At 39.5% G+C, this 26,947-nt stretch overlaps 1 protein-coding gene across 2 annotated transcripts in view; it reads left to right on the forward strand.

The window, feature by feature from the left end:
* Nucleotides 1–26,947, forward strand: part of CPQ (carboxypeptidase Q) — a 509,668-nt gene that overhangs the window by 239,425 nt on the left and 243,296 nt on the right. For both annotated transcript variants that reach the window (XM_073018231.1, XM_008001157.3), the window contains one exon: nucleotides 1,316–1,523. In XM_073018231.1, the coding sequence (XP_072874332.1) occupies nucleotides 1,316–1,523 (208 nt within the window). The remainder of the gene's footprint in view (nucleotides 1–1,315; nucleotides 1,524–26,947) is intronic.

Below are 26,947 nucleotides of genomic sequence, written 5' to 3' on the forward strand. Positions count from 1 at the left end.
CATTTATAGATGATGCCCCTGAAACAAAGATGTGGGTAACTTGCCCCGGGCCAATTAGCAATAAGCCCAGATTTGAACCCAAGCAGTCTTGCTCCAGACCTTCTGTTTTTAACCATTCTACATTGCAGTTTCTCTAAGTAAATAGTCACCTAAAATATGGTTACAACAATACAATCACACCAAGAATATAGTTAGAGATAAGACTGCATCATTGTGTTTGTGCATGTGGAGACTGCAGCTGCTTCTATAGGAGATAAGCACCAAGCTATCATCTGTAGGAGAGAAATGTGTTGTGAGTGAAAGGAGGAGGAAAGCTGTTCTGTAAATATGAGACAAGCTGAAACAAATATAGAAATATGAAAAGAAAAAACTAATTTTCAAAAGGGAAGTTTTTAGCCTGTGCTTTAATAGAAGATAGGAATAGACTGTGGCATGCACTTGGAAGCTATGACAGTTTGGTCCTGAGAGCTCTGTGGCTTGGGAGGGTTTGGAGCCATATCTCAGGGGTAAAAAGGAACCATTTGAAAGGGCAATTTTAGAAAATGACTTTGATAAGCTTCATGAGTAGATACAGAGTTGGAATCAACAGATTAATATAGGCTTCAATTATAAGTTTCTATGAATGTAAGAAACATCTAGAAATTAACAGGAAAAAATCTGACCAGTTGGGATGGTATTTCTCCTTTAGTGCCAAAAGTATAACAGTTTTTTTTTTTTCTCTTGTGGCAGTAAAATTAAGGGCCTGGATTTATTCTGCAACTTTTCTTCATGAGAATACAAATATATTCCCAGACATTCTACACTTTTCCTGCATGTTGTTCTACCACCAGTGTGGAGTTATATATTTAGACCTCTGTGTTTGGGTGGGAAGAGAGTAGGCCCACTGGCAGGCAGTAACCACAGAGCTACATGTATCTGGGCCAGTTTTATTCCAGACATGTGGATCTTCTGGTCTGCAGCCTTGACAAACTTCAGAGTTCCCTTGTCTCCTTGTACAGATGTGTGTACCTTTTGATCATGAAGGCACTGTTAATGTCCTTCAGAGTTTGTGGCAATTTGCAACTTTGAACGATCATCCAAATTATCAAATAATTTACATATGATGATTATTAAATTGAAGTTTCTAATTTATTCTTAACAAAAAATAAAAATTACATTCACATCAAAAGCAGATAAATCAATACTACCCACCTTTCCTGTTTCCCAGATGCAAACAAAGATAAGTGGAAGTCAAATATCAATATACAGGTGCTTTCAAAAAAGTCTTTTGGTCTGTTTCCACTTTCAAGGTAACCTGGTGGCTTCTTCTCTCAAGTCCTCACACAGGTATTCAGGAATACCAGGATGGCGTGCCCAAGATTCCAACAGCCTGTATTACGGTCGAAGATGCAGAAATGATGTCAAGAATGGCTTCTCGTGGGATCAAAATTGTCATTCAGCTAAAGATGGGGGCAAAGACCTATCCAGATACCGATTCCTTCAACACTGTAGCAGAGATCACTGGGAGCAAATATCCAGAGCAGGTGAGTGGAAGAGAAGACTGGCCTAAGAATACAGTTTCCTCTTCTAGTTTGAATTATTAGAGATAGTTTGGGAAAGAGAGGACATGAAACCACCTAGATGGTCCTCATACATTCATCGAAGGCAGAAGCTTTATATATATTTTTTCTCATCAAAAATTTACCATATTTACCATCTCATACCAGTCAGAATGGGTATTACTAAAAAGTCAAAGAATAATAGATGTTGGTGAGGTTGTGGAGAAAAAGGAATACTTATATGTTGTTGGAGGGACTATAAATTACTTCAACCCCTGTGGAAAGCAGTTTGGAGATTTCTCAAATAACTGAAAATATAATTAGCATTTGACCCAGCCATCTCACTACTGTGTGTGTAACCAAAGGAAATTAAATTATTCTACTAAGATGATACCTGCACTCACATGTTTATTGCAGCACTATTCACAATAGCAAAGACAGGGAATCAACCTCGGTGCCCACCAATAGTGGGCTGGATAAAAAAAATATATATGGTCTTATATATACCATGGAATACTACCCAGCCGTAGAAAAGAATGAAATCATGTCCTTTGCAGCAAGATGGGCACAACTGAAGGCCATTATCCCAAGTGAATTAACAAAGAAACAAAAACAAAAAGCATGTTCTCACTTACAAGTGGGAGCTAATCATTGGGTACACATGTACATAAAGATTGGAAGAATAGGCTGGGCACGGTGGCTCATGCCTATAATCCCAGCACTATGGGAGGCCGAGGTGGGCGGATCATGAGGTTAGGAGATCGAGACAATCCGGGCTAACACGGTGAAACCCCATCTCTAATAAAAATATAAAAAATTAGCCAGGCATGGTGGTGGGCACCTGTAGTCTCAGCTACTCGGGAGGCTGAGGCAGGAGAATGGTGTGAACCTGGGAGGCAGAGCATGCAGTGAGCCGGCACCACTGCACTCCAACCTGGGAGACAGAGCGAGACTCTGTCTCAAAAAAAAAAAAAAGCAAAACCAAAAAAAAAAAAAAACAGATCGGAAGAATAGGCAATGGGGGCTCCAAAATGGGGGAGGGAGAGAGGGAAGCAAAATTTAAAAAAACTACCTTTTGGGTACTACGTTACTCTTTGGGTGACAGATTCAATTGAAGCCAAAACCTTAGCCTCACACCATATGTCCATATACCCCCTGAATCTAAAGGTTAAGTAATAAAAAATAAAAGTTTTACCACATTGACTGAAGAAGGGCAGGAGTAATTGCAGTACAGAATGGTATTTGTGGTGTGCAAGTTCAACCTTGGAACAGTTGAGAGTGGTATTTGTCCATATGTGTTGTATTTATTCCATTTGAAGCTAGCCTGGCATTTGAGATAAAACCAATAGTTAATACTTATTGTGCCTATTGTGTTAATTATCTTATTTAATCCTTTCAAAACTTAGTGAATTTGGATATATTTTCTGTATTAGTCCATTCTCACATTGCTATAAAGAAATACCTAAGACTGGGTAATTTATAAGAAAAGAGGTTTAATTGTCTCACAGTTCTGCAGGCTGTACAGGAAGCATGGCGGCATCTGCTTCTAGGAAGGCTTCAGGGAGCTTTCAGTCATGGCAGAAGGCAAAGAGGGGAGTGAGGTGTCTTACATGGCAGGAGCAGGAGCAAAGGGGAGGGGAGATGCCACACGCTTTTAAACAACCAGATCTCATGAGAACTTACTAAACAAGAACAGCACCAAGGGGATGGTGCTAAATCATTCATGAGCAACAGCCCATATAATCCAATCATCTCTCACCAGGCCTCACCTCCAACATTCGAAATTAAAATTCTACCTGAGATTTGGGCAGGGACACAGATCTAAATCATGAAATTTCTTCATTTTATAGGTAAGAAAACAAACCTAGAAGGAAACTCAGTTACCCAAGGTCCACATAGCTAGTAGGCAGCTAAGAAGGAATTCAAATCCAGGATCTTGTGATTATTAAACCAAGCTTTAAACCTGTTTATATGCAGTTTCCAGAGTTTATGAATTTATCTGCAAATAATGGGATCGTATGCAAGTAATTAACAGAATTATTGTGAGGACTAGATTAGGTAAGTCACATCAAATAGCTTTGTCGAGTGTTTGGCACATCATAGACATGGAGTGTTTGACACATCACAGCTCACTGAATCTAAGTTCCCTTTGTATGGCATCAAGTGTGCAATAAACACTTTTTATAAGGTTTCTGGTGCAAATCTCATACATTAGTTATTGAAATTCTAAAAATGGAACTTAGAAATGTTATTTAGAAATTTCAGACTTGTATTTTGTTTGACAGCATCAGTGGGATGAAGGAAAGGGTGAAGAGTGATTGCGTTTGGTGATGGAGAAACAAGTCTTCTGCATATGACTTCTCCCAGACTAAGGACTGGGAAACTCAGGACTCAGGACTTCTCCCAGACTTGAGGGCTTTACTGCAGTAAAGATTCATTTTAAGCTCCGGACTCCTTTCCCTCTTTCAAAATCATCTGCTTCAGGGACCTGGGCATCAACCATGGTTTTTGCCACAGGGATGATGGAAAACAAGAACTCAGTAGAATCACAGGGAGTCAGACAGCTGTAGAGAAACTGTGGTTTCAAACAGAGAAGCCCAGCCTCTTGTCTCTTTAGGACTCTCATAACAACTGAAGAGCCAAGAGTCTATATTTCAGACGCTAAATAGTCAGATGCCTTAAAGTGTAATCCTTTTCAGGTATTTTCCCCAGTCAATAGTTCCAGGATGAAGTTTTGTCATCATCAGATAGCTAGCCTAGGGCTTGAAGGGTTTAGGATTATAATATTATTGCTGTCTGGGTGAGCAGGCTGGGTGAGCTGGCCTGAGGTTGTAGGCAGCTGGGTGGCAGGGTGAGAGTGAGTTATTGGGATCCTTAGTCTGTAGCAGCTAGGGAGTCTCAGAATCTGAGGCCGAAGTATTTAGGCAGAGGAATTCTTGAGAGCCAGAGGGCTGAGATATCTGACAGCTTCCCGAGGGCCATAAACATCTTCTGGCTGGGAGAGCTTGGGCCTATTTGTCAGCTCAGCCTGGCTCATTCTTTTATTTTTTTTTAATTGGCTGAATTGAGGTATAACTTATATAAAATAAATCAACCAATCTAATGTACAATTTGGTGAGTTTGGAAAATGTATAATGTAACTTCTACCACAATTATAATATATAATATTTCCACCACCCAAAGTTTCCCTCAAGTTCCTTTGTAGTCCATCTCCAACTCTACCACCCTGCCCTGGCAGCCAGTGATCTCCTTTCTAGAGCTATAGTTGTTTTTGTTTTTTTTAATTTCATATGTAAGTGAAATAATATAATTTGTAGTTGTTTTCTGTCAGGCTTATTTCTTTTTTTTTTTATTTATACTTTAAGTTCTAGGGTACATGTGCATAACGTGCAGGTTTGTTACATATGTATACTTGTGCCATGTTGGTGTGCTGCACCCATCAACTCATCAGCACCCATCAACTCATCATTTACATCAGGTATAACTCCCAGTGCAATCCCTCCCCCCTCCCCCCTCCCCATGATAGGCCCCGGTGTGTGATGTTCCCCTTCCCAAGTCCAAGTGATCTCATTGTTCAGTTCCCACCTATGAGTGAGAACATGTGGTGTTTGGTTTTCTTTTCTTGTGATAGTTTGCTAAGAATGATGGTTTCCAGCTGCATCCGTGTCCCTACAAAGGACACAAACTCATCCTTTTTATGGCTGCATAGTATTGCATGGTGTATATGTGCCACAGAACCTACAAAGAACTCAAACAAATTTACAAGAAAAAAAAAAACAACCCCATCAAAAAGTGGGCAAAGGATATGAACAGACATTTCTCAAAAGAAGACATTCATACAGCCAACAGACACATGAAAAAATGCTCATCATCGCTGGCCATCAGAGAAATGCAAATCAAAACCACAATGAGATACCATCTCACACCAGTTAGAATGGCAATCATTAAAAAGTCAGGAAACAACAGGTGCTGGAGAGGATGTGGAGAAATAGGAACACTTTTACACTGTTGGTGGGATCGTAAACTAGTTCAACCATTATGGAAAACAGTATGGCGATTCCTCAAGGATCTAGAACTAGATGTACCATATGACCCAGCCATCCCATTACTGGGTATATACCCAAAGGATTATACATCATGCTGCTATAAAGACACATGCACACGTATGTTTATTGCGGCACTATTCACAATAGCAAAGACTTGGAATCAACCCAAATGTCCATCAGAGGCTTATTTCACTCAGCATAATGCTTTTGAGATTTATCCATGTTGTTGATTCAGTTGTTTCTTCCTTTATATCCCTGAGTAATATTTCATTGTACAAGATATATGACAATTCATTTATACATTCAGCAATTGATGGACATGTGGGTAGTTTCTAGTTTTTTGATTATTGTGTATAAAGCTTTTGTGAACATTCTTGTACTAGTCTTTCCATGGACTTAGTGTTTTCATTTCTTCTGAGTAAATATCTTGGAGTGGAATTGCTGGACTGGCCTAAATTTAGGAATTGCTGGACTGGCCTTCTATCTGTCAAGATGCTTCACTCTATGTTTTGTCAGGGTAGCACCTTCTCCCAGAAGGTAGATGGACAATTTCAGAGCAATCATGAGATTTAGGATGTTGCCTAGAATTCCAAGAGTCGATCATAAATACTTTCTTACCAATATGTAAAAGGTAGAAGTTTAACAAAAGTTCTTCCACAAAGAAGTAACAGCATTAGTTCCACAGAAAGAAATGAAAATGAGCACAGTAAAGTCAAATCTGTGGTTGCGTTTTGTGGAGGGAATCTGCATTCTACCAGGCCTGGAACCACAGGGGACATACAGACTGTGAAGGCAAAGCAAAAAGCATGAAATCCCTCTTCAGGTATTAGGTTGGCTAATGAGCCTGAAAAAGAACTGCCTTATCCGCAATAAATGCCATTTCTTCCATGAAGACTGCTTTGGTAACATTCCCCTCATCCCAGCACTTCATGCCCCTGTTATGGTGTCATCTCCCAGCACAACTTGCAAATACCCTGAGAGCAGGCACTCTGTTCACTTTATTTCCTTCCTTTTCTTTTTTCCCGCCTCTAATGGCTATTTCAGGACTTGGCATGCAGTGGCTTCTCAACACATATTTTATTTTGGTAAAGTGAAGGAGTAAGTAAAGAAAAAAATGGTTGGAGGATGTTACTAATCTCGATCGTCTTTAAATCTAGAAGTTTTACTGCCCTTTTAGAATACCGATTGTTCATTGGCACATTGAACCTCACCACTGAATGTAGCTCAACATGTCCGGATATGAACACACTGGCTCCCTCATAACGATTTTTTGTCTTAGTTTCTTGTTTCTATTAAATGAACCATATTTATCCATCAGCAAAGTTACAAAACTTCAAATTATTTTTCATTCCCTCTCCTTTATCACTGTCCTACAGTCAGGTATCACATCCTATTCAGTCTATTTTCAGCATATTAAAAGAAAATTCTGTTCCTACCTTGCCTTTACTGCCACTACTGCCTTAATTCAGGCCCTCACTATTTTCCCCCTGATTGTTTTTCTTCTGGTCTTTTCCATACTTCTTTGCAATGAAGTTCAAAGTTATTTTAAAACATTTGATCTCAACATGGTGATTCCCTGCTTTCAGGTCCCTCTCTCCTGTTTCTTATAAGATAAAGGTTGTGATGAAGATAAATGCTGAGGTGAGTGATCAGAGGTGAGCAGAAGACAGAGGAAAAAAGAGAGAGGGGAGTCAGGGTTAGATAGGAGGCAGTTATAGTACGAAGAAATTATATGGTACTGTTCGTAAATGAACAGAAAATGAGAATGAAGAAAGGGGAAAAGGAAATGTATGATGGTGAAAGGCAGTATCTGGTGGAGATCAAGGTCAACTGAGAACTGATCTTTCATAGGCCAGGGAAGGAGTTCTGCTCTAAAGTCTAGCAGATTTTCCTGAAATCATTCATTTTTAAGTTATCAGTAATGCAGACAGTAACTTAAAAGTTGGTTTTATAATTTAGGTTGACTAACTTCTGCCTGACGCACCGTTGCTACTTTGCTCCATAGTGTACTAAAGAATAGTGGTGCTAAATAACTTATAAAATTAGCTGCAGTGGAAATTATCTCTGTAAAAGGAGAAGCTCTGTTGAAATTACCATTATTCTGCCTGCAGAATAATGCAAACATCTTTGGAGACTTAAAGGTGGGCAAAGGGGAGGAAGGTGGGTATCTTAGTCTTTTTTATGATGCTATTGCAGAATATCATAGAATGGGTAATTTATAAGAACAGAAATGAGATCAGAGTTCTGGAGACAGGGAAATTCAAGAGCATGGCACCAGCATCTTGCAAGGGCCTTCATGCTGCATCATCCCATGGCAGAAGGTGGAAGGGCAAGAGACGGTGAGAGCAAGAGAGCAGGAGGGGACCAAACTCCCTTTTATAACAAACTAATTTTTGAGATAATTAACCCATTCCTGTGATAATGATATTAATCCATTCCTGAGGGCAGAACACTCATGATTTAATCACCTAATATTAGGCCCCACCTTCCAGCCATGTTGCACTGGGGATTCAGTTCTCAACACATGAATTTTTGGGTGACATATGCAAACCATTGCATGAACTAACACTAGGTAGTGGCTAATAGATACTGTTCAGTGATAACACCCAGCATAGTTCCTTACATCTCATCAACCATGCACAGAACCTTAATAAAAGTAAAGCAGTTAGCATGTAAATAATCCCTCTATTTTGGCCCAAAACCCATGGACAATATGTGGTAAATTTCAGCTTTAGAAGAGTGTATATGTGATTGATAAAGTATTAGTACATTTCAAAACCCTGTTGCATAATTCATCCATAAGCCTGGACTGAATTAACCACAGGCTTTAAAAAGATGCCAATAAGCCTGGCGTGGTGACTCACACCTATAATCCCAGGGAGGCCAAGGCAGGCGGATTACGAGGTCAGGAGATTGAGACCATCCTGGCTAACACGGTGAAACCCCGTCTCTACTAAAAATACAAAAAAAATTAGCCGGGCATGGTGCGGGTGCCTGTAGTCTCAGCTACTCTGGAGGCTGAGGCAGGAGAATGTCGTGAACCCGGGAGGCAGAGCTTGTAGTGAGCTGAGATTGTGCCACTGCACTCCAACCCGGGCGACAGAGCGAGACTCCGTTTCAAAAATAAATAAATAAATACAAATAAAGATGCCAATAATACAAATACTTTATTGGGTTTCGCTTTGTGAAAATAGCAGAATAGGGGTATTATATACCTAAAATCCACCCTCTTTCCAAAAAACCCATGGTGGCACATTCTGGTTCCTCTAAGCCCAGAATTTTCTCTCCACTCTGACTTCCTCAGAAACTGTGCTCTCCTGTGATTTGGACATGTTGTGCAGGACCCAGAAGATCTTGGACAGTGTGCATGAGTGCACTTCTCTGGGGCTAAAGCAGTCCTCTGGAAGCTCTGACATTAGCCTCTGAACTCCGTTCTCTCAGACAGCTTTATTCCTGGGAAATCATGGTATCTTCAAGACCCATCTATGGTTGAGAATAAATCCGAGTAGGTGAAAATGAGTGCTTTTTGATTTCTGAGCTGATACTTCATGGTACTAAAATAGCAATCTTATTTCTACCCCCACTTATTAAGGAACTACTTTGCATTTGAAAATTCAGAGGAAACTTCTTGCCATCTGTGAATAGGTTTTATTTTATATTAACTCTGTAGAGGTTATCCTAACAATTAAAATAGTCTTAGAGGCAGAGACAGAGAGTAGGGATCGTAGAGATTTAGTACAAACTCCATGACTTCCAGATTAGGAAAATGGGCCAAAGAGAACTTGTCCAAGAGGACACAGCAAATATGTGGTACAAACACATCTGGAACATGACTCTAGATTTCCAGACTCCCCTTTCTTTTAACCTCTAAGAGATCCCATTATGCATGGGCATTCCTTAGTTGGTGTCTAAATTTGAGGGCTATATGTTGATTCAGGATATAGGCAGTGCCATCCTTACCAGGTCATTTTTATAGGAGAAATTGTACCTTTCTCTCATGCTTTTTCTCCTGACATCTTTTCCCTAAGCACAAAGAGCTCTCATATCCACTGTCCTTTGTTGTCTCAGAGTTTCCTTAGAGCACCCATGAAGGAGTTTCACCTGGGAAAGTCTCCCGTGCTTGATCCATTGATTTTATGTATCCTCCCTCCAAGTCCTCCTTGGGTCATTTCTTTTTAGCTCCTTGTCACTTTGGAAGAGGATCTGATGAACGCATCACTTCTGGGGTGTTAATGACTCTTTATGATGCCTTATTCCCTGTGCCTCTTTTCACACCCCTTCATCAATCAGCTGCTCAGGTCCATCTTTATCAGAGGGCAACAGAAAAAGTCAAAATAGATGCACTACCAATCACATTATATTGTAAAATAAACTTTTTTTAGAAATAATTTTAGACTCACAGCTATTATGAAAATAGTGCAGAAAGTTCAAATGTACACTTTGACCAGGCTAACATGATCAGTGATAACATCTTACAAAACCATAGTACATTAACCTATTGAGGAAACTGGTGAGAGGATACTCCTGAGAGTGAGCTGCCTTCTTGGAAAGCGAGGGCTGCCTTGTGGGTGTCTCTGTGTAGCACCCAGTACAGGGTGGACCTGCTCTGACTTTAGCCCCCTTAGTATTTTTCCAGTTTTAATTTATGATGCTTTCATGATTTTCCACAAACAAACGAACAAATAAATACAGAAGGAAGGCTGTGCTTGAACTGACCTGACCGGAGGACAAACTGATCCTAAACTGGACTCTCTCACCAATAATGGATTCTCTAGTGTTGACTCTTGGGGCTGGCCCATTTCTTTTGATCTCCAGCAATTTCTTAGGTTTTATTTTGAGGTTTGCTTAGTAAAGGCAATCTTTTTAAAGTGTTAATGTATTCATGAATTATTCTGAAGTTATTGTATGGAAAGAAAAGTGGGATTTTGGAGTCATTGACGGTTGGTGGTATTCAAACCCATTTTGATAAGGTCTTGATGCAGCGAATTTTTTTTGTTTGTTTGTTTAACATGCCTTTTTCTTCCAAGAGTTATTTTCATGAATTCAAAGAACAAATTCAGTTTTATATGCCAGTATTATTTTAAATATGGTGTAGTACTGTGAAGGCTAGTGGGGAATGTTGAAATGAAAACTCTAGTTTGTTAACTGAACACTTCACTCTTTCTTTTTTTACTGTGGGGCAGGATTTCTCAACATCATCTCTATTGGCCCTTTGGGCCAGATACTTCTTTGTCTTGATGAGCTGTCCTGTGCATTGTGGGGTATTTAGCAACATCCTTGACCACTAACCACTAGTATCACTTCCTACCCCACACCACACTTCCCACAGTGTTGAGCATCAGAAATGTCTCCAGACATTGCCAAATGTCCCTTGGGGGACAAAAGCCACCCAAAGTTGAAAATCACTGAAGTGAAGTAATGGAAAGAAGACTAGATGGGTGTTGTGAGGCTTTGGTTCTGGTTTTATTTCTGCCACAAATAAGCTGAATGGCTTAATCCTTCATCTATAGAAGGAGGTACTTTGTCTGAAAAAGCTTGAAGGTCATTGCCAGCCCTAAAATTCCATTATTAAAAAAATACTGAAAGATGAAAAAAAAATACTTAAAGATGAAATTTATCATCAGAATAATGGTAAATTCTGTGTACTATTAAATAGCAACAAGACATTGTGGGAGCCCTTTCCAAAGCTAGTGCTGGAGAAGAGCATTATTTACAAAGTAAGTGTGTTGCTGTTTTGTTTTGTTTTTAAATTCTGTGTTCAAATACAGTTGGGAACATTCCTATTCAAAAAGTTAAACAGGCTCACTTTTTCTGTGGTACTTCTTAAGCCTTTAATATGCTGATGTGCATTGGGAATCTTTAAGAGGTAGCTTTGCAGTATTCTGCACATTTTTGATCATGGAACACTTTTTTCAGAGTATCCTCACGTGAAACATTTTGTGAAACAGTAAGACAGAGGCATGAGTTTTGCTGGGTAGATTATGTTTTAGTGTTTTTGTATTATATTCTTCTCTTCAATTGCTCTTACATTAATTCAGCATCTATTTATTTATTGAGTATCTGGTATATGTGAGGCACAAAGGTTAAACAATAGCTTGGGGTGGGCAGTATGCTCTGTACATAGCCTGTAAAATTTGCATCCTGTCTCTTATATTTTGTTGGTAGACTATTTTGCCTTTCTGGATATAAATATCACCCTTTCCTGAAGATGGGAGAACTTACGCAGAAGTTGAGAAATAGGAGAGGCCCGTTAGGAGGGACAGCCCACGGTGGGTCTGGCATGCCATGTGAAGGGCTGGGGCTTTGTCCTGTAGGCAGCAGGGAGTCACTGCAGAGTTTTAGCAGTAGATTTGCATTTTAGCTCACTCTGGCCACTGCATACTTTTGAGTAGGCAAAGATTGAAATTCAGCCAAGAGATAATAGAGTTTGTACCAAGACAGTTTAAATAGTGTTGGAAAAGAGGAGAAGGGTTCAGAAAATGTTTGGAAATAAAGTTGGCAGGAGTTGTTGAAGTTTGGATATATGAGAGAAAAAGAAGTAGAAGTGCAGTTTGGGTGAGTAGGAGAATTCATCCATTAATTCTACAGGAATTTATTGAGCTCCTACTTTGCTGGATGTATTAGGGTTCTCTATAGAGGGACAGAACTAATAGGATATATGTGTATATGAACAGGAGTTATTAAGGAGATTGACTCACACGATCACAAGGTGAAGTCCCATGATAGGCCATCTGCAAGTTGAGGAGCAAGGAAGCTGGTGGTGGATCAACCACAGTCCCAAAACCTCAAAAGTAGGGAAACTGACAGTGCAGCCTTCAGTCCGTGGCCGAAGGCCCAAGATCCCTTGGCAAACCACTACTCTGAGTCCAAGAGTCCAAAAGCTGAAGAACATGGAGTCTGATGTTCGAGGGCAGGAAGCATCCAGCTCAGGAGAAAAATGGAGGTCAGAATACTTAGCAAGTCTGCTTTATTCTAGCCTCACTGGCCATTGCTTAGGTGGTGCCCCGCGGATTGAGGGTGGGTCTGCCCCTTGCCGTCCACTGACTCAAATGTTAATCTCCTTTGGCAACACCCTCAAAGATACATCCAAGAACAATACTTTGCATCCTTCAATACAATCAAGTTGACACTTAATATTAACCATGGCAAATTAACCCTTGTCAACTTGAACCCATACACATCTCCTGAAATCATATATAATCTCCAAATAAAGACAATAATTATACCTAACATAACAGAGCTATCCCTTGTACAACAGGGGCACACTAATCCTTAACTTAAATGCCATTACATAAAGTTAACAATACTTAAATACTGATATGAAATCAATAAATCTTATGTCACATGATAAAGGAAAAAGAAAATGAAGGTATTTTCTTAGTGCAAGTGTATATATGCACATATTCTTAAAAAAATTAGGAGGAAATATTCACAACAATTATAGTCCTCTTTCTGTAACTGGCCACGTGGTTGTAGCTGGTATTGATGACTACCTTTTTCTACTGCCTATTCTGTATTCCCTTTGCCTTCAGCAAGCACCTCAGTGGGTCGTAGTTTTTTACCTGGTGTAGTGACCCAAACCTTCACTCCTGAAGGGTCTGGGCCATTTGTAGTCATGCCTGGATTGGGTTGTTGTAGTTTCCCATTGACCACAATCACAAGGCATGGTAATACTAAGAGATGCCATAAGGGATCTCCTGTATTCCATGCATACTCTTCTTTACCTCCACTGTGGGATAGTAGACTAATTTTATCTGGATAATCCGGATCAATCACCGTGGCCAACACTATAACTCCCTTCTTAGCCTGTTGACTTAGACATAGGCAGAGCCCAGGGTGTCCAGATGGCAACCTTAACTTCCAGTTTAATAGAATCATTGTTGTGTCTCCTGGCAACATTCCTCCCTCTGAAACTAAGACTTCTAAGCCAGCAGAATGTAATGTCATGGGAACAGAAAGCAAGAATTTTACTGGTGGGTTACTAGGGGTGATGGTGAGTGATGCCACTTCCACTTCCACTTCCACCCCTTGTTTCTTGGACCTGTGAATCCTGGCTATGGGAGAAACAGTACCATGTATTGGACGCTGATTCAGAGCATACACAGCCGTCTGAAGAACTTCACTCAAGTCCTGCAAAGCCCTGCAAAGTATTGTCACCTAGTTGACATTGTATTTATGACTTCAAAAGTCATTCTACCATTCTGTCAATCCAGCTGCTTCAGGATGATGGGAACATAGTAAGACCAGTGAATTCCATGAGCATGCACCCATTGCCGCACTTCTTTAGCTATAAAGTGAGTGTCTTTGTCAGAGGCAATGCTGTGTGGAATACCATTGCCGCACTTCTTTAGCTGTAAAGTGAGTGTCTTTGTCAGAGGCAATGCTGTGTGGTATGCCATGACGGTGGATAAGGCATTCCATGAATCCATGGATGGTAGTCTTGGCAGAAGCATTACGTGCAGGATGGGCAAACCCATATACAGAGTAAGTGTCTATTCCAGTGTGGACAAACTGCTGCCCCTTCCATGATGGAAAAGGTTCAATATAATCAACCTGCCACCAAGTAGCTGGCTGATCACCTTGAGGAATGGTGCCATATTGAGGGCTCAGTGTTGGTCTCAGCTACTGGCAAATTAGGCACTCAGCCGTGGCTGTAGCCAGGTCAGCTTGGTGAGTGGAAGCCCATGTTGCTGAGCCCATGTGTAACCTCCATCCCTGCCACCATGGCCACTTTGTTCATGGGCCCATTGACCGATGACGGGGGTGGCTGGGGAAAGAGGCTGAGTGTTGTCCAGAGAATGAGTCATCCTGTCCACTTGATTATTAAAATCCCCCTCTACTGAGGTCACCCTTTGGTGAGCACTCACATTGGATAGAAATATTTTCACAGTTTTCTACCACTCAGAGAGTTCCATCCTTAAAACTTTGTATTTGCATATTATCCTATTATCAAATATTATCAAATTGCCCTCATAACACCATAGCTGCGTGGTAAGATGGGCAATTAAACAAGCAACAGTGATAGAAGGTGGTAAGTGCCACAGTATAGCAGCTACATGGTTCTATAGTGGCTCATTTGAGGGCAACCATCCTGGTCTAGGAGGCCAAGGATGGCTTTCTGGAGAGATTCAGTTTATTCCTACTAAAGAGGAGATTACTTGCGTGCTAGAGATTATAAGGATGGGATTGGGATGAGGTATATTGCAAGGTGAGGAAGTACATATGAAAGCCTGAAGAATAGTGTTATTCTTTTTTTTAAGAAATGTGCTGTGACTTCCTATAACTTCTGAATTTATTTGCTAATGAATCCTGTTTTCATGGAGTTATCCTGTAAAATAACTGAAAGTCAAAGACATGGCTTTTTAAATGTATATGTGTTTTTATAAATAAATCATTGAAAAGCTCAGTAATCCCTTTGGAGAATGGCTTTAGCGTTGATGCTGTCAAGACCCTTGTCGAAAGAATAAACCAAATCTGATTGACCTGGTGGATAAACTCATTCCATACATAATTGAATAGTTAGAGACTGTACAGTAAATGCAGTTTTGCCCTTCATCCGAATATGTAGTCTGATGATTTGTGAAAACCTTCTTAGTAGGAACAGCAGGTTATTCTGCCTGGGTGGGAGCCTTTTTACTAACTTAAGCAGCTGTTTAAACTTTCATAAGCAAAGTAATTATTAAATGTTTCATGAACATATCGGTTGGAACGTTTGTTCACATTTTAACCTTGAGTTGGAAAGTTTTAGGGGGGTGGGGTTAAAGAGTTTTAAGCTGGCAAATTCATTCTTTTTTTCTTTCTTATTATAAACTTTTTATGGCTTAGAACCAGCCAACCTAAATCATGGAAGGGAAAATACATGTGTGGTAAGCATGAGACATTTCATTGTTTGTTTTTCAAATTTCTGAAATGTGCTCATAGCTGTGCATGCCTCTGGGCTCATAAATACAGCAAATGGAAATAGCTGAAGCCAGACAGACTGTTTTAAATAGATAGCCACCCAGGTAGGCAAGGCAAACCTTGGAGGTTACTCTTTCCTGGACTCAAGTCGTATTAATGTGCCAAAATGGGATTTTCAAGGAGGAGGATATGATCTTTCATAGGTCTGAACACCTTGCCTTTTTAAATGATGGAGCCATTTAATCATAATCAGAAGATGAGGAATAATATACATTTATAGAATACTTATTATTTGGCAAGTTTATATGACACATAGCAGTGTAGGTGTTTCTCATACATTATCTCCTTTAATGTTCACCACAACCGTGTCAAACAAGCAATGCTGTTATACCCATACCACAGATGAAAAAATGAAGGCTTAGAGAGGTCACATAATTTGCAAAGCTTCTGAGTAGCTGAGCCGGGATTTAAATTCATCTGTCCTATCCAAGAAAAACTCATTATCCTGTACTTCTTAATGGTGTCTTTTTATTCTAGTTTGTGAAGACCTGCTACCAAAGAGTTTCCCATTTTACTTTAAATGAAAAAGAAAACCAGGACAACCATCAGCTTCAATAGTAACTAATGCTTGTTGAACACCTACTGTGTGCAGAACACTACGTTATAAGCTTGGGAAATATTCCAGGACTGAGAAGAAAGAAGATAAAAGGGTCCTTGCCCTGTGGCTGGTGAGGAAAATAGGCAGTAAGTTCTGGAGCTCAGACTGTGCAGCACTAGTGCAGGGCCTGCCGCACTGTGTCCTCGCTGGCCCAGTACTAATGTCTGCATGTACTACTTTACAATTTGTAATGTGCCCTCACCGATATTGTCCCACATAATCCCAACAATAGGGCTGGTAATTACAATTCCCACTTTCAAGATGAGGAAGCTGAGATTCAGAGGGACAAATAATTGGACTAAGGTCAAGCACACGCCAAAATAAATGGAAAATACAATTCAAAATGTGATTCCTCTATAACTTCCTGTAGTCATTACCTAGAGCCCTGCAATTTTATATAGCATAAAATAAATGTTCTAAGGATTACCTGAAACACAACCTTAAAAAATGAAAGCCTTTAAATATTAATAATAATAATTACAATATAGTGATGTAATGAGAGCAATTTTAGTGGTTTTGAAATATGTCCACATTTTTTTTTATTTCTATCTAAAAGGAGGAGCCAAATTCCCTTCCCTTGCATGTGTACTGTACTTAGTGTCTGACTTCTAGTGAATAGAATATTGCAGAAGTGCTGGGTTATGGCAGCCAAGATTAGAACGTAAAATGCAGTATAGCTTCCTCCTTGCTCTTTCTCTTGCATCACTTGCTCTGGGAAAAGCCAGCTGCCATGCTGTGAGGTGCACTTGGAGAGGTCCAGGTGGTAAGACACTGACTCCTTCTGCTATTAACCAGTACAAACTAGCTAACAAGTAAATCCAACAGGTCCAGTCTAGGCTTCAGATGACTTCAACCCTGGCCGATATTTTGACCACAACCTTATCAGAGACCCTAAGCCAGAACCATCCAGCTATGCCACTCCCAGATTCTTGACTCACAAGAACAGTGTGAGATAATAACTGTTTATTGTTTTAAGCCACTAAGTTTTGGGGTAAACTAATACAGCAATCAAAGGACACATGATATACAGAAAGGAATAACTGTGTCTAAGCTGTCACAAAAGATAGGTACTGAAAGGTGACAAATATGAGTTGGAACTTATAGGTGGACAAGCAATTTATTGGGAGATGTTCTGGGCAAAGAGATGAGTGTGTGCAAAAAAAGTGTGGAAGTGTGCCACAGCAAGGTACATTCATGAAACTGCACAGTACAGAGCAAGACAAAAATCACACCAAGAAATGTAATGTGTCATAATATAACAACTAATGTTCTTAAGAGTGACTTTGAGTCTGCAAGAAGTTAAGTTCCATATGGACTATTTAAAAAGATAGGAAAGCAATTAAAACATTGTTTGAAATATTTACTTCAAAAATTTTTTTAAAGTACTGTATAAATTTTTAGTTAGAGTCTAAGCTATCCAGAAAAGCCACTTCCCTGTGTTGTTACTTCACTAGACTGTCTGGTTCCATGTTTTGAAAACTTTAGCTTAAATGTAGAGCCAAGAAGTAATGAAGAACACCTGGATTTTCTTCAAGATTTCACTGCACCAATTCTGCTACAACGATCAGGTAGAAATTAACATTTTATAACCAATTATATGTTTTACTTGGCATCTTGCTAACCAACTGAATTTTTACAAAAGAGAATTGCCCAAATTGACTTGTTATTCTACACCATACTTCATTCATTGACTATTTATTGAGTGCCATCCATGTGTTACGCACTGTGATAGGCCCATAAAACAAACCTTTATGGTCGCAAAAATCACTTTGCATCCCAGTTACAGTTCTACTGTTTTCTAGAGTTATCAGAAGTTCCTGGTGAAAAAGACTATGCCTAGTGTTTAACTTGGGGTTTTAATATAAAATTAATACCTACTCATTTGAAATAAAGAGAAAAGTGAAAAGAAATTTTACTTGGAAATACATTAACTCAAAGACAGTTGCTGTTAGCATCTTGCTGCGCTTCCTTCACTCTGTTTTCTTCTATGAGTATCTTTATAAAGTTGTAATATTTTATAGATACTGTTAAATCTAGTTGTTGTTCAACATCAGGCAAAATATCCCTTGAAACAGAATTTTTAATGTATTTAAGTTATTCTAACAAATGGATATCCTGCAATTTACTTAACCTGTTATTAGATGTTTTGATTATACTTGAATCTTTCAGGAAAAATGATGTCATAGTTAAATAAATATGTAGCTAGCAAATTTTGAACATGCCTTTTGAACTGTTTATGGACTTTATGATAATTGGGTAATTTTAAATGATAATCAGTGGGAAGCTTAGGAAGAGGTTAACATCATTTCTCTCCCAAGAGAACTGCCTTTGTAAGATTCTGAGATGACCACTGTGGCCATGTGCACAGTGTGCTGTCACAGTTACACTGTCAGTTAAATTAAGCATGAATGATTGGACGGAGAACATTATTATTCTCTGCACATTCTTGATTCTTAATTTAAGGTTAAACTAACTTAATGTTATGTGAATTTTTAGCAGCAATTATGGACAGTTCTTCCTTAGTTATGCCTCATCTCTTTGCATGTTCTTCCTTGGTTATGCCTCATCTCTTTACAAAATTACAATATTTCATTCCAAATTTATTCTGACCAGATTTGGAAGTAGCTGTTTCTTCTCTTTTCCCTCAGTGTTTATATCAGAAGGGTTTTGAGTTTATACTGTAAATCTTCATTTGTGTATGTTCATAATAATACTCTGAGAACCTTGACTGGTTATGAGGGCACTAGAATCAAAGCAAATGAGGGAGCTGGACCCAGTGCTTTCTCCATCCTTCAGGGAATATTGTACAGACAATAGAGATGCTATCTTAACATCTCTGTTTGAGATTTTTCCCTCTCCACCTGTCTTGTTAATACTCCTTAAGTATGCCTCTGTGTTAGTATGTCCCTATCAACACTCTATTTTAAAAAGGCAATGGCTTCACACTTCCTGTAAAATAATAGCCAATAGTCGTTGAATCTGGCATTCAAAGCTTTGAATCTACAAGATGATATACTGGTCATACCTTTTCCTGCCTATTTTCTGGAGTCTTTTTCCAGAAGACTCTGTTCCATGTATTTGGTGTCACTTTCCTGTCTCTGTGCCTTCCTCATACTGACCCCCTTTTCTATATCTGACTGTTGGAATCTTACCTACTCAGTCTTTTTTCATTTATTTGTTGATTATTTCAATAAAATTAATTTACTTAGTAAGTATTTACTGAGCACTGATTGCTCGTCAGACACCATTCAAGAGCCTACTAAAATGGCACCTTCCCTGAGAAGCCTCTCTTAATTACTCACCCATATACAATGTTTCTCTCTTCAGAACTTCCATAGGTCTCTTTTTTATGCTTTCCATAAAATTTGTCACAAATCCCATACCTCATTTATGTGCATATAGAAGCATCTAGTGGGAACTCAAAATTGCTTCAAAGAACATAAATGAATGAATGAACATGAATGAGCTAATGAATGAAAGAAAAGTTATGCCTTCTGCACCAGCAGAAGCTAATGACTAAAATAAAATGGTTAAACTGGACTAGAAATTTAAGAGTGTTATGGGTTTCTAGTCTAGGAAACACCCTCAATGTGGTTTCCATATTGGATTATCCCAATGGAGAAAGATATGGAATCCCCATCTTCTGATTCCCAGACCATTACTCTTTCTGTACCATGTTATCACAGGCTGCTCTATCAAAAGTGAGGCAGTGTTATTACACTTTGTTATTGCTTTTCATTAGTAGACGTAATGTGTTAAGGACAGTGTTGAATAGGAAGATTGTTTTTTTCAGAGTGCCGTAACCTATTTTAGCATTCGAGAGGGCAAATGTATAAACCCGAGTGGTGAGAAAAATGTAGCAGATTAACTAATTTTGAAAGATGATTTATTTTGAACATGAGTAGGGGCTAGGGACCTTCATTAGTTCCTAAGAAAAGTAGGCCACAAACTCAACCTCTATGCTCTTCTTTATCTAGTCGTGATATTAGAATATGTGTGGACTTTGACAGTGACACCAAATGGCTTTTACTTGCCTCATTGTTTCCTTACTAACTGTATGATAGAAGAACACATGTTGAGCACTTCCAATGGAAAAATACAAACTCTGGAATGCTGCACAGCTTGAAACTTTTTGAGTACCAACATGACTCCACAAGTGGAAAATCCTGACCTCACATGTTGGGTCACAGTCAAAAGGTAGTAAAAAAAATTGTTTCATGCACAAAATAATTAAAAATGTTGTATGAAATTACCTTTAGACTGTGTGTATAAGATGTATAAGAAATGTAAATTAATTTTGTGTTTACACTCGATCCCATCCTCATGATATTTCATTATGTATATGCAAATATTCCAAAATCTGAAAAATCCCAAATCCAAACATTTCTTGTCCCAAGCATTTCAGACAAGGAATACTCAACATGTGAGACTCTGGAGGTGAATTTTGGTTTGTTTGTTTGGTTGGTTGGTTTTTGCAGGGAATTGTTGAAGTCATAGAAGGGGCGCATTCGGCAGTTAGAACTTCCCTTTTAATTTGCACACCATGCCGAAGAAGAGGAGGTGTGATTCTCCTTCTGGAGATGAACATTCTTTCAAAATGAATTACTGTGAATTCTGCTTTTTAAAAATAGACTTCTAGGGAAGAGTAGGGGAAAAACATAGGGAACAGTTAATTAAGGTATCAGGGCTTGAGAAAATTGTTTTTGTCTCCCCAAGACCCCTTCCTTTGGAAACAGCACCTCTCCCAACATTTGTGCTTCTGGTGGACTGGTAACTTGCACTCCTAAGAACTGGAATCTTGAGGAAGACACAGAGGGATAGAAGAGATTGGGGCTGAGTCATCTGTGATGGTGACCTGGGCAGTTCAGAATCTCTGAACCTCAGTTTTTCTTCCCCCCATAATGGGATTCTGTCTCACTGAGTTATTTGAGGATTCAGTGAGATGATGTCTCTGGAGGCTTTGGCACAGAGTTGTTATTCAAGTGAATGTTAGCTACCACTCTTTGAGGTTAGTAGTCCTGAGGACAATTCTTTTCCCCGCCTAAAGAAGGAAAGGGAAAGGAAACTGTCTACTGAGGAGGCAGCAAATGCAGAATCATTGAAAGTGCCTGCAAAGAATATTCAACTATTCAAATTATGAATTAGCGAAAGATAATCAGGTGATTGTGAACTGTGGGTTGCTGCTACTTTGTTATAATACTGCTGTTAAAACCCACATTACTTCATTCTTAAAAAATCAATAGTGCTGAAGAAACTCAGGCTTCTTGTTGGGTCGGGGAGTGGCGGAATGTAAAGGGAGTAAAAAGGGTGGTAGTCTATAAAGGAACTAGCCATCCAGCCATCCAGAGACCAAGTCTCTCTTTTAATTAATACAGTTATGGAGAGACTCCAGCATATTAATAAGTGCCCCACTATGGGTGGTGAGAACTGCAAATGTGAAACAGAGCATATTGGATTTGGTAATAAAAATACAGAGAATTTTAAATGAGATATCCAGGAGGCATCTAAGTAAGGACACCTAAGATCAAGACTTTATATTCTAGTTGATAAAAAGTTGTGGGTAAAATTAGCTTGCTGAGGTGGAAAAAGAAAGGATCCTACTGGCAGGAGGAACACTGGTATGAAGTAATGGGGGAGTTTTGATCAAGCCTGTATCTTTGGTATTTAATATGGGGATGCATAGAGCCTATTAGAAGCCATAGGTACAGCCACATGCATTCTTAAAATGTGACTTTTTGTTATATTATTTCACATTTGAGCAATTACCAACTTACCAGCAGCTGTACAAAAAATAAGTCATTGTGAATTTGGAATGCATTTTCACATATACATTGTATTAGACCATTCTTACATTGCTATTAAGAAATACCTCAGATTGTGTAATTTATAAAGAAGAGGTTTAATTGGCTCATGACTCTGGAGGCTTTACAGGAAGCATGGTGCTGACATAGGCTTACAATCATGGTGAAGGTGAAGGAGAAGCAGTCAACTCACATGGCAGGAGTGGAGCAACAGAGAGAGAGTGGGAGGAGAGATGCCATACACTTTTAAACAACCAGATCTAGTGAAAACTCACTCACTATTGCAAAGGCAGCACCGAGCCATGAGAGATCTTCCTCCATGATCCAAACACCTCCCACCAGGTCCCACCTCCAGCACTAGGGATTACAATTCAACATGAGATTTGAGTAGGGATAAATATCCAAACTGTATTATACATGAAACTGCAAATTATTATTTAATTCATATTCTAGCTTTAGCTATACCAGAACTAGTATCAGGGTAAGAGAAAGTCCGTATGAAGGGCACAAGATAATGGAGGAAGACAGTTTCTTCTATCATCTAGGGACTTTGAGCCAATTCTTGGGGGGAAAAAAAATAGATAATATTGTCTTTGATGGTCCTTTTGTTGTTGTTTTGATCCTCTTCTTCAAATTCCTGGTACCTTTTCTTTCTGACTAACAGAACTCTCTTGTTGTAAAACAGCCAAGTGAAATAGCTATTATTCCAATGTTACAGTTGAGAAAATAGGGCTCAGAAAGGTTTCGTTAACTTGCTCATGCCAATGTAATAAGTAAATAGGAAAAGCTAGTTTCATAATCAAGCATGTCTGGCTCTAAAACTCATGAAATCCAACATTTTTGCCTTGAAATGTCTGAGTTAACAGTGCCCCCACTAACAAAATGAAGGAATACAGAAGGAGTGGGTTGAGATGGGGTTTGGACAAAGGAAAGATGAGCTTGGTTTTAGGTATGTTGATTTTGAGCTACCTTGGAAAAGCCGTTTTCTGGTCACAGAAGAAATCTTGGTTTGTTGCCAAGTGTTAGACATGGGTAAACTTAGAGCGTGTCATTTGCTGCAGAATATAGATGGGATATATAGGCAGAGACTGCTAGATAAATAGTTGCTTGTACATTGGTTGTTTGAAAGTTGAGAAATGTCTGCAGTCACTAGTCAGTATTTCTATTGCTTAGCAACTCTATTTCCTCATGTAGCCATAACAAATGGAACTTTCATATTTATTTTTTATGCCTAAGGGTACATAGTGCTGCTTATAAATGATGCATAAGTAACAATTTTATACTATGAGCATTACTCTGACTCTTGGAATCACAGAAACTCAAGGTTGGACAGGAACTTAATAGTTGGGTTTGTTCTATATTCAGACTGCTTTACACCTTCACGAGGTCCTGACTGACACATACTACTCATTTAGATAGTGCTCCCTATCTGAAAAGTCTCAGTTTTGAGATAACATCTTCCTTCCTTTAGGCAGATTATTCCTGTTTTACCCATGAAGGACAAATGCCAATATCCCTACTTCATGAGAGCTCCTTGCACATTTAGAAATAGGCCCCATGTCTCTGTCAGTTTTCTCTTTCCTGGGCTGAGCTTCTTCTCCATCTTTTCAGTGGCTCCTTGGGTAGATATATTCCTTGAGGGCAGGACTCTTTAGCCCAGGTTCTGGGAGTACACCTCAGTGAGGGCTCCAGTGTCATCCCCTGCAGGTATTGCCTCACTGGCAGAGAGCCACTCATCCATGGCCATACCCTTTGCCGGTGTGGTCCCCATCTAGTGACTGATTCAGATGGGGGTATAAAAGCTCAGTTATTTCAGTCCAATATGTGACAACTCTGAAAAGACATTTTAGTTTCAGAGCTGCTCATGGGGTCAGTTGAGTCTGTCATTGGGCTGCATTGCAACTTGACTTGTTTTCTGTTCCTTCTTCAGTCCTTCCCCTCCCTTTCTCAGGTGTTCATCCCAAGGGCATAAACATTCTGCCTGCCAACTCTGATGCAGTCTGCCTCCTGAGGAACCAAGCCTGCAATGTATGACTTCAAGTCTTCTTATGAAACCATTCCAATTTGTTTATGGACTTAGACATGTTGGCAGAGCTTCTGGAGTGGATGGATACCTAGGTGTAATCTTCTGTGTAATCATAATACATTTTGCTTTGAAGAATATTTTAAATTAAGTAAGATTCCACAAATCTAATGTGTAAATCTCATACAGTAGAAAGTTTTCAGTGGGGATCTCTTAGCTTAGGTTCCACCTCAAAAGCAGAGTGTGAAACAAAGACTTACATGTGAGTAGTTTATTTGAGGAAATTATCCCAAGGAATATAAGTGGGAGCCTAGAAATGATTGGTCACAATGATCTCTGTTATTTCATAGTCATAGTTTTTCATCAACACTTTCCTAGTGAGCTCATCTTTGGGATGCCAAGTGGCGTTGCTGTGTGCTTTCTTCACGAGATCTGAGCAATGTAGTCAGACAGCCAATTAACATTTTTATTTACTTTGGGAGAGCTCTGAGTCCTGAGACCTGCATGAGATTTTTCTGGTAGTATTTCCAACTGTCTAACAAAACATGTCAAAAATTTCCTATTTGTCACTCCAGGAATTTGGCTTAATAAGACTGCACAGACCAGGACTGAGAGGTTAGTGGCAAAGGAAGGAGCTACTGAGAGCCGCACATCAATAAGATGAGATATCCAAAGCATGGAAGGATGAGGGTCAGTTAAGGCAAGAAGGGGTAGACTTGGATCAGTTCAGGAGGCTTATCCCAGAACCAGGAATCTAGTTAGGAGACTGCGAAGAAAGGAAGCGAAGGGGCCCCAAGCCAGAGAGCCCTATATATAAAATTATACATAATTTTACATAATTTGATATATACAAGTTATAATTTAATTATCAAAAATATTGTGAAGAATGTGCCAATATTATTAGCAAATCTATTTGGCAGATGAAGTAACTGAGGCACAAAGGGGCCAAATAAATTGTCCAATGTTGCATAGGTAGTAAGTGGCTGAGCCTGGCTTCAAACCTTGGTAGACTTTTCCCAAAGTTTATGCTCTTCTGAATATTACTTATTTCTCATGTACCTGTTTCTGAGGCAGAGGTTCTTATGTATTATAAATTTCCTTGGTGAAAGACCAGGACTGGTTCAGAATGTGTGTGTTGGGGAAAAGGGGTCTAACAGATACACATTTTATAGACCTCCTTCCCTCCATCTGGGCCTGTTGCATCTTGCGCTGCACCACCCAGGGAACTGCCCCCTTGCCCTTGTCTGCTACTATGTAGCTTGGTCAGCAAGTTCCCACTTGAAGTTTTTGGCTCTTCTTGCCACTTCAGAACTTGGATGAGATACTAAGCCATGCAATGTGGGACATGCAATGTGGCCCCACATGTGTTGGAAGAAGCCAGATGTTACACCCTGGACACGATGGAGAGTTAATTCCCTGTATGGTGAAATTTAACCAGAGGAGCACAATGGACAGGAGGGTAGTGGCTAAATTCCCTCATCTTGCACTGTCCAATCGACTTCTCTGAGGCGTGAGTTTTTCTTCTAGCTCATTCTTTCCCTTGTCAAGTGGATGCACCAGCAAAGGACCTGTTGTGTCACTTTGTGGCTTAGTGTGAAGTGATAGGCAGCATAGTAATACTTCAGTTGGCATTGCTTGGCATCTTTTCTTGCCTCACTTTCCTTCTTTCTAATCCTCGTGCCCTGGGTTTACCCCTTTCAAAGAAAGCATTAAAGGCCAAGCTAAGAAAGTGGGTCTGAACTAAAAAGTGGAAACAGAGTAGTAGGCATAGTTCTTAACAGCACTTCACTGTCCAGAGACAAGAAAGGACATAGATTATTTGAAAAGTAAGTGTAGAACAAGTTAGATATTGATATTATGACTAATGTGTAAGTTCCAGTACTTAATAAGAAGTTGTTGTAAGGTGAGTATTTATAAAGAAGGAGGAGAAGTTAAGAACTCCCTGATCAGGCTGATTGTAAGCCAGATCTACTTACTGCCTGTTTTGCCTGTCTCCTCTTCCTCTTCATGTTGCTAATAGCAAAAATAGTCATTATTTTCTGAACACTTAAATATATGCCTGAGACCATGCTAAGTGCTTTTATGTATATTTTCTCATTTATTCCTTTGAGGTAGAAAATTGAGACTCAGAGAAGAGAAGTAGCTGTCAAGTAGCTAATGAGTGCTAGCACCAGATTTCAAACCAGGACTGCTTAACTCTGAAGCCCATACTAAAAATAGATTTATTCTGCTGTCTTCTGCAAGGTTCCTTATCAAAGGAAGTTATCTAGAGCAGAGGAAAGCCACATGGAGGAAAAAATACGGCATGGGAGCATCTTATTCCTTTTGTTCTTATTTGCTCCAAAAGCAACTTCTGTTGGAGCCAGCTTCTGGTATTTGGAGTGTCTTTGCCTTCTAGGAGGAAATACTCTTTCCTAGGTACCGCACTGTTGATACTTCTCAAGACCAAAATACCTCATATTATAAAATGATAAACAGGCCTCCAGCTCCTTGATAAACCTTTAATGTGTTGAGTTGGCGTAAATCAATTCCCTAAGTCTGCCTAGCAGAACCAAACCCTGAACATGGTGACCTCACAGGGTCACCTAGCTCAAGGCAGCCAGCAGGCTTCCTACTTGATACTTTCTTTGATAGGTGTCTTTAGGGGAGCCAACTTTTCTTTAACATCTTTCCTTTGACTCTAACACTCTCCTCTCCCAACATTTCCTCCTCAGTATAACCCGAGTTTTGTGTTCATGACATAAATAGGGCCACGTTTGCCGCTGAATGATGTTACAGTGCTGGTGATCCACAGATGGAGAATACAAATAACATTTGACATTTGCCTTTGGGATGCCTTATACTACTTTTTATCCTCCCAGTAATGTTTTTGTTGTGTTTTGTTTTTGTTTTTTGTTGTTGTTTAAATGATAATGGCAAAAAACCCTTGTTAAGAGTCGTGAGATCTGGAATCTGTTGCAGCTCTGACTTATCGTCTGAAT

Source organism: Chlorocebus sabaeus, chromosome 8 (assembly GCF_047675955.1).
Source record: "Chlorocebus sabaeus isolate Y175 chromosome 8, mChlSab1.0.hap1, whole genome shotgun sequence".
Classification (NCBI taxonomy): domain Eukaryota; kingdom Metazoa; phylum Chordata; class Mammalia; order Primates; family Cercopithecidae; genus Chlorocebus; species Chlorocebus sabaeus.